Below are 8488 nucleotides of genomic sequence, written 5' to 3' on the forward strand. Positions count from 1 at the left end.
TCGGCAACCGTTGTAGTCAAAACTCTTATAGAGCGATTGCCAGGGAGAGTCAAACGCACAACGTAGATGTATGTGGAGCTGGGAAGGCTTATAGTATGGTAGCAAAAAGGGTCAGCAATAATCAATTCAGAGATGCAAAGTTGAATAAACGCTCAACGACGGTACTGTGCTGGTCCTAGGCTAGACCGTGCTAGAGACGCGAGCCTAGAACACTAACAAAATCATGGCCTGCACATAAATAAGGGAAAAGCACACTCTGGAACTCTTTTTTTTCGCTCTTTTTTTTGCGCTCCTTTTTTTTGTGCTCCTCTTTTTTTTGCGAAAAATCACTATAATGGCGAGTGTCTCAAAACTCTTCCCTTGTCAAACTGATAGGATGGGCACTAAATTTTTTTTCACTTTTTTTCGGAAATCAGGGCAGCGACGACGAAAAAGTGCGACAAAAAATCACTATGATGGCACGTGGCTCAAAAGACTCAGAAAAGCCTAAAAATAGGATAGGGGAAAAAAATTTGCCCGTGAAAATTTTGGCCTAAAAACTGCCCGGGGGTCTCCAGACTCTTTTTTTTCCCGAGACCTACGCAGGCATGGAAACACGGATCGGAATTTAGATTGATCTCAAGAACAAACCTAATATGAGAAGAACTCGGATTGGTGGTGGATATATGGTTGTGGTATATGGCAGCGGTGCTGGTATATGGTAGCGGTGGTGGTATATGGATACAGATTGGTGGTGGTATATGGATACGGATTGGTGGTGGTATATGGATATGGATTCAGAGCGGTGGCGGATAAGCAAAAGTGGTAGATGGGCGATGATGATGGTGCGGCGGCGGCGTGACAACTTATGACCAGAACTCGAAACTCTAAAAGACTAGACTCTAAGACCAACAACTTGACACGACGATGCAACCGCAAATTCAACAAAGCAAAAACCCTAAAAAGATTATGCAAAGGCTCAGATTGGTTCGGATATGATGAACTAACCCTAATTTTTTTTCAGGCTTTTTCGTGGACTGTAGGTATGAAGAACAGACTCGGTCTAATCTACGAAAAACTGTAAAATCTCACCGAGCAACCTGGAAATCTGATACCACTTGATAGAGGCTAAGGTGTCCCGATGTTTCGATGAGATGGTGGCTATCGTTTTCTGTGGGAGTCGACCTTGACGATCCGACTATGAACGTGCGAGACGTCGCGCCTTAGCAACCGCTAAACCAACTTCCGAGGGTTATTGACCACGCCGGAGCACAATCAACCTGACCACGAGGGTCTGTTTCCTGCGAGCAAACGAAGAACAAGCAAGAAACTGAGATTGCAATCGGGATATTGCGAATATAAGATGAAAGCTTTATTGATCGAGGTGGGGTTCTGTGACGTCTTGGTCTGGTCGTTGGACACAAACGAAGTACGCGAAGTTGCAGCTATGGCGAACTTTTAATCTAAACAAAACCCAAAGTCTAAACGACGCCCTAAGGGCTGTATATATGGAGGAAGAGGGGGGAATTTCGTGGCCCTTGAGGGTGGGGTCCGAAACCAACCCTAACTCTTGTTTCCCCACACATACGGACTCTAAAAATAGCCTATACTTAAGTATTTCGAAATTACATGGGCCTGGCCAATTAATAAGGTGACGCAGCACCTAGAATAGCCTATGGACGAATATTATGAAGTGGCATCTTGTATATTTCGTCCAAGGCTTCATGCACTCCTTATGGCGGCTTCAAAGTCCTGAAATCATCACTTATAACTCCGTTCTTGATCTCCTTGCGCATGCCATCAACTCCATGCGTGTTCTTGCTCCAATGTTCATCCTTCTCCAAGCTAGGCCCTTCATTTGTAAGCAAAACAAATGTATCCAATTTAGGCAGCATCATAATCTCATGAACATTAGAATCATTACCAAGAAATGAAAGTACCTGGTAATTTAATTGGCGTGCGCGAGCTCTAGTAATTGGTCCAGTATATGTAACAATAGGGGCTGTGGGTGTAACAATGCTATTGATGTCCTCATCAGTGCTGGTCCTAGGCTAGACCGTGCTAGAGACGCGAGCCTAGAACACTAACAAAATCACGGCGCTGCACGTAAATAAGGGAAAAGCACACTCTGGAACTCTTTTTTTTCGCTCTTTTTTTGCGCTCCTTTTTTTGCGCTCCTCTTTTTTTGCGAAAAATCACTATAATGGCGAGTGTCTCAAAAACTCTTCCCTTGTCAAACTGATAGGATGGGCACGAAATTTTTTTTTCACTTTTTTTTCGGAAATCAGGGCAGCGACAACGAAAAAGTGCGACAAAAAATCACTATGATGGCACGTGGCTCAAAAGACTCAGAAAAGCCTGAAAATAGGATAGGGAAAAAAATTTTGCCCGTGAAAATTTTGGCCTAAAAACTGCCCGGGGGTCTCCGCACTCTTTTTTTCCGAGACCTACGCAGGCAAGGAAACACGAATCAGAATTTAGATTGATCTCAAAAACAAACGTAATATGAGAAGAACTCGGATTGGTGGTGGATATATGGTTGTGGTATATGGCAGCGGTGCTGGTATATGGTAGCGGTGGTGGTATATGGATACAGATTGGTGGTGGTATATGGATACGGATTGGTGGTGGTATATGGATATGGATTCAGAGCGGTGGCGGATAAGCAAAAGTGGTAGATGGGCGATGATGGTGCGGCGGCGGCGTGACAACTTATGACCAGAACTCGAAACTCTAAAAGACTAGACTCTAAGACCAGCAACTTGACACGACGATGCAACCGCAAATTCAACAAAGCAAAAACCCTAAAAAGATTATGCAAAGGCTCAGATTGGTTCGGATATGATGAACTAACCCTAATTTTTTTTTCTGGCTTTTTCGTGGACTGTAGGTATGAAGAACAGGCTCGATCTAATCTACGAAAAACTGTAAAATCACACCGAGCAACCTGGAAATCTGATACCACTTGATAGAGGCTAAGGTATCCCGATGTTTCGATGAGATGGTGGCTATCGTTTTCTGTGGGAGTCGGCCTTGACGATCTGACTACGAACGTGCGAGACGTCGCGCCTTAGCAATCGCTAAACCAACTTCCGAGGGTTATTGACCACGCCGGAGCACGATCAACCTGACCACGAGGGTCCGTTTCCTGCGAACAAACGAAGAACAAGCAAGAAACTGAGATTGCAATCTGGATATTGCGAATATAAGATGAAAGCTTTATTGATCAAGGTGGGGTTCTGTGACGTCTTGGTCTGGTCGTTGGACACAAACGAAGTACGCGAAGTTGCAGCTATGGCGAACTTTTAATCTAAACAAAACCCAAAGTCTAAACGACGCCCTAAGGGCTGTATATATGGAGGAAGAGGGGGGAATTTCGTGGCCCTTGAGGGTGGGGTCCGAAACCAACCCTAACTCTTGTTTCCCCACACATACGGACTCTAAAAATAGCCTATACTTAAGTATTTCGAAATTACATGGGCCTGGCCCATTAATAAGGTGACGCAGCACCTAGAATAGCCTATGGACGAATATTATGAAGTGGCATCTTGTATATTTCGTCCATGGCTTCATGCACTCCTTATGGCGGCTTCAAAGTCCTGAAATCATCACTTGTAACTCCGTTCTTGATCCCCTTGCGCATGCCATCAACTCCATGCGTGTTCTTGCTCCAATGTTCATCCTTCTCCAAGCTAGGCCCTTCATTTGTAAGCAAAACAAATGTATCCAATTTAGGCAGCATCATAATCTCATGAACATTAGAATCATTACCAAGAAATGAAAGTAGCTGGTAATTTAATTGGCGTGCGCGAGCTCTAGTAATTGGTCCAGTATATGTAACAGTAGGGGCTGTGGGTGTAACAATGGTATTGATGTCCTCCGCACTGAGATTATGATGGACCAATTACTAGAGCCCCTACTGTTACATATACTGGACCACTTGTTAGTAGTCTGTAGGATCATCTTCTTGTGTGTTTCTATTGCTGCTAACCATGCCAGGATCACAAGCCGGAGCACGATCAACCTGACCACGAGGGTCTGTTTCCTGCGAGCAAACGAAGAACAAGCAAGAAACTGAGATTGCAATCGGGATATTGCGAATATAAGATGAAAGCTTTATTGATCAAGGTGGGGTTCTGTGACGTCTTGGTCTGGTCGTTGGACACAAACGAAGTACGCGAAGTTGCAGCTATGGCGAACTTTTAATCTAAACAAAACCCAAAGTCTAAACGACGCCCTAAGGGCTGTATATATGGAGGAAGAGGGGGGAATTTCGTGGGCCTTGAGGGTGGGGTCCGAAACCAACCCTAACTCTTGTTTCCCCACACATACGGACTCTAAAAATAGCCTATACTTAAGTATTTTGAAATTACATGGGCCTGGCCCATTAATAAGGTGACGCAGCACCTAGAATAGCCTATGGACGAATATTATGAAGTGGCATCTTGTATATTTCGTCCAAGGCTTCATGCACTCCTTATGGCGGCTTCAAAGTCCTAAAATCATCACTTATAACTCCGTTCTTGATCCCCTTGCGCGTGCCATCAACTCCATGTGTGTTCTTGCTCCAATGTTCATCCTTCTCCAAGCTAGGCCCTTCATTTGTAAGCAAAACAAATGTATCCAATTTAGGCAGCATCATAATCTCATGAACAGTAGAATCATTACCAAGAAACGAAAGTACCTGGTAATTTAATTGGCGTGCGCGAGCTCTAGTAATTGGTCCAGTATATGTAACAATAGGGGCTGTGGGTGTAACAATGGTATTGATGTCCTCATCACCTTCATTCCAAAATATAGTGCGCCCACACTTCCCGAGGTCCAACTTTGACCGTAAATTTAACCGACGAGACTGACTGCGGTGGGAGAAAAAAATTATATAACTGAAAACTTCTTTTGAATACGAATTCACCGGTATAACTTTTGCTCCCGCCACAATAAGTCTCATTGGTTAAATTTATGGTCAAAGTTGAAGCATGGGAATAGATGAAGCACTATATTTTGGAATGGAGGGAGTAATATTTTGCAAAAAAAAACACTAGTTGGCGACTTCGACCATCTTGATGACAATTATGATAGGTGGGTCTCGCTTTTGCCGACATGGCGTACCTGTTCGCAGGTGACGCCGTTAGACAAAGACGGCTCGAGCCGTTTTGGTTAAAAACTGAATGAATCGACACATGGTCAAACCCCTCCTCGCTCTCTTCCTCCCCCCTCTCTCTCCTCTCTCTCTCTCTCTCTCTACCTGTTCTTTGCCACCGCTATCACCACGACCATTGACCCGATGCCCCACCGTGAAACCAATGATAGTTCCATCCAACACGGATCCTCCTCCTCCGACGACGACATCATCAAGGTTAGTTTGCTACAACTAGGGTTAGGGTTTCTGATTTGGGGATTTTTACCAGGAGCTCGATCTGAATTTCTTCTTCCAATCTTTGGTTGTAATTTGCTCGTATAGATCCCTGCTACCGTGCATGATCCGGATTTCAACGACATTGACACAAATATGAGCATTTCGTGTGACCACGACCAACCGTGGAGAGGTGTGCTGCATTTGAAGGGATTCATGACAGGAGATTTTTTCTTGGCTATGAAGGTATGCTTCAGACCTGTGCTATGAGTTCAATTCGATTTCTTAAGTTTGCTTAGAAATTTGCGAAGTGTGGTCATTGTTTAGTGAGTTGGTATCTATATCATACCATGCATATGTGGCATGGTTGCAATCATGTGATAGCTAATTAATAGAGATTTGTACTTTACTAATTATTTAGGTGCTTTGTGCCCACCATCAGTGGTTAGTTCTTTAGATAATATTTAATAAGCTCGCTCGCTGTGAATTGGTCATTGTTAATTGTTTATAGCTAATTGGGATTTCTATGCTAATTGTTTAGTGCTTTGTGCTAACTGTACATTGGTCATAGTATTTTTGTTGAATGTGAGTGTCGATTTACTTAATATAATAAGCTGGCAATGAATAAAGATAATTGCAGTGGTCCTTTGCAGTGTTCTTTTGTCAATTAAACAAATTTAATTCTATTGTGGCCCTTTTCTGTTGTTATTTTTTACCAAGTTTCAAAATAATTTCCATGGCCAGTAGATATCATGTAGGTTTCCAGTGAATATGGAAAATGCCGTGCTCCGTTAGTCATTTAGTATATCAAAATATTTCTTATACCAAGTTTTAAAATAATTGCCATGGTCATTTTTAGAAAATGGTTGTTCTATCCTAGTGTAGTATAAGATATGAAAGTCATTTAGCTTATTGTGTTGTTTTTTATATGTTTGCAGGAAGGAAGAAATTGTGGAGTAGTTCAGTGGATTGATATAGAGTGGCTAGACTCAATGGAGAAGGCATTGCCCCAGTTATGGGATATATATGAGGTGAGCAAGCGAGATGGGACCAAGGACAATCTGGAGAGTTCATTTCTTGTTCACCCTCTGACACAAGAGAAAAGCAAACTAGAAGAGAACCATCAAAAGTTAGTTGCTGATGTCAACTACCTCTTGGATGACCAAGAGCAGAGGGCACCGGAGTTCAATTATCAACATGTTAAGATGGACAATGAAGAGAAGAACATGGCTTAGTTGGATAATTTAGTGGGCAACTGGAAGGGAGAGCTGGCAAAGAAAGAGGAGAACAAGTTGGAGGAAAAGGTTGACATGCTTAAGCATGTTCAATGTGTTCAAGCCAATGTGATGAGGAACTTGAAGTTGAACCATTTGAAAGAGAAGGAAAGGCCGACAGAATAGAGGGGGAAGTTAAAGTTTCACATTGCTAAGCTCCTTAAGGCTGGGGAAAAGAATAACATAAAGCTTAAGGGGTTGAAGGCCATATTAGTTGAACGAGGTGCTTTGAATTGTGACTTGGCATTGCTACCCTTTTGAATGGTGTGGTTTGGCAGTGTTGCAATCTAATTATTTATCCAGTACTTAAGTTAGAATTTGTGAACTATGGTGTTTAAGTGAATCTCTGAACTATGGTGTTGGATACAGTAACTATGTTAGTTTAATTTGAAGTTTTGAAACTTTCTGCATATGTTTATGTAGTTGATGTTCTATGCGATGTGATGTTGCACTATGGCTAATCTGATGATGTATGTAAATGTGATGTTCAACTATGGCTAATTTGACGATATTGTATTGTGAATGTGATGTCACACTATGGCTAATTTGTGGATATTGAATGGTGAATGTGATGAATTACTATGGTGTAAAGGAAAGGGTCACTTCTAGTTATAAGTTGACAATGTTTACTTGTTTAGGATTTAGTGGCTTCGTCTATGTTCAGGCACCCCGAGTCAATGGTTCTAGGGTTTAGTGGTTGGTTCTGTCGACGTCGAGGCACCCTGTCAGTGGTTCTAGGGTTTAGTGGCCCCGTCAACGTCGAGGCAGCCTAAGTCGGTGCTTCTAGGGTTTTGTGGTTCCGTCGACATCGAGGCACCCTGAGTCAGTGATTCTAGGTGTAGAAGTGCATGCTCTAGCCAATGCAACCAAAAGACCGATATGATGGAGGAGACTAGGCAATACATTTATACGACAACACTCCCCTCACGCGTGGCTCCCTCAGGCCTAAATGTGGACCAAAAGTGGGCTGCAATTTAATTGCGCCAGCCGGGTCTTGAACTCAAGACCTCTTGGATCTAATACCATGTAGAAGTGCATGCTCTAGCCAATGCAACCAAAAGACCGACCAGCCGATCTGATGGAAGAGACTAGGCAAAATATGTTTATACGTCAACACTAGGTTATAGAGGCTAAGGTGTCCCGATGTTTCGATGAGATGGTGGCTATCGTTTTCTGTGGGAGTTGACCTTGACGATCCGACTACGAACGTGCGAGACGTCGCGCCTTAGCAATCGCTAAACCAACTTCCGAGGGTTATTGACCACGTCGGAGCACGATCAACCTGTCCACGAGGGTCTGTTTCCTGCGAGCAAACGAAGAACAAGCAAGAAACTGAGATTGCAATCTGGATATTGCGAATATAAGATGAAAGCTTTATTGATCAAGGTGGGGTTCTGTGACGTCTTGGTCTGGTCGTTGGACACAAACGAAGTACGCGAAGTTGCAGCTATGGCGAACTTTTAATCTAAACAAAACCCAAAGTCTAAACGACGCCCTAAGGGTTGTATATATGGAGGAAGAGGGGGGAATTTCGTGGCCCTTGAGGGTGGGGTCCGAAACCAACCCTAACTCTTGTTTCCCCACACATACGGACTCTAAAAATAGCCTATACTTAAGTATTTTGAAATTACATGGGCCTGGCCCATTAATAAGGTGACGCAGCACCTAGAATAGCCTATGGACGAATATTATGAAGTGGCATCTTGTATATTTCGTCCAAGGCTTCATGCACTCCTTATGGCGGCTTCAAAGTCCTGAAATCATCACTTGTAACTCCGTTCTTGATCCCCTTGCGCATGCCATCAACTCCATGCGTGTTCTTGCTCCAATGTTCATCCTTCTCCAAGCTAGGCCCTTCATTTGTAAGCAAAACAAATGTATC

The 8488-nt window shown here is 43.2% G+C and overlaps 1 protein-coding gene across 1 annotated transcript; it reads left to right on the forward strand.

Annotated features, from left to right (window-relative positions):
- Window positions 1–5263: 5263 nt before the first annotated feature.
- LOC147959655 (uncharacterized) lies at window positions 5264–6567 on the forward strand. The gene is made up of 3 exons (XM_087532805.1): window positions 5264–5335; window positions 5441–5578; window positions 6271–6567. The coding sequence occupies exons 1-3, from the start codon at window positions 5264–5266 to the stop codon at window positions 6565–6567; spliced, it is 507 nt and encodes a 168-aa protein (XP_087388931.1).
- Window positions 6568–8488: the final 1921 nt, after the last annotated feature.

The sequence above is a fragment of the Triticum urartu genome, chromosome 7A (assembly GCF_056163025.1).
Source record: "Triticum urartu cultivar PI428250 chromosome 7A, HENAU_Tu73, whole genome shotgun sequence".
NCBI lineage: Eukaryota > Viridiplantae > Streptophyta > Magnoliopsida > Poales > Poaceae > Triticum > Triticum urartu.

Excerpts from the sequence above, each read along its gene's own strand:
- LOC147959655 (XM_087532805.1), top strand. The coding sequence starts at position 5,264 with ATGCCCCACCGTGAAACCAATGATAGTTCCATCCAACACGGATCCTCC. Across the intron at positions 5,336-5,440 it reads CCGACGACGACATCATCAAG|ATCCCTGCTACCGTGCATGA; the intron begins GTTAGTTTGCTA and ends TTGCTCGTATAG. Across the intron at positions 5,579-6,270 it reads ATTTTTTCTTGGCTATGAAG|GAAGGAAGAAATTGTGGAGT; the intron begins GTATGCTTCAGA and ends ATATGTTTGCAG.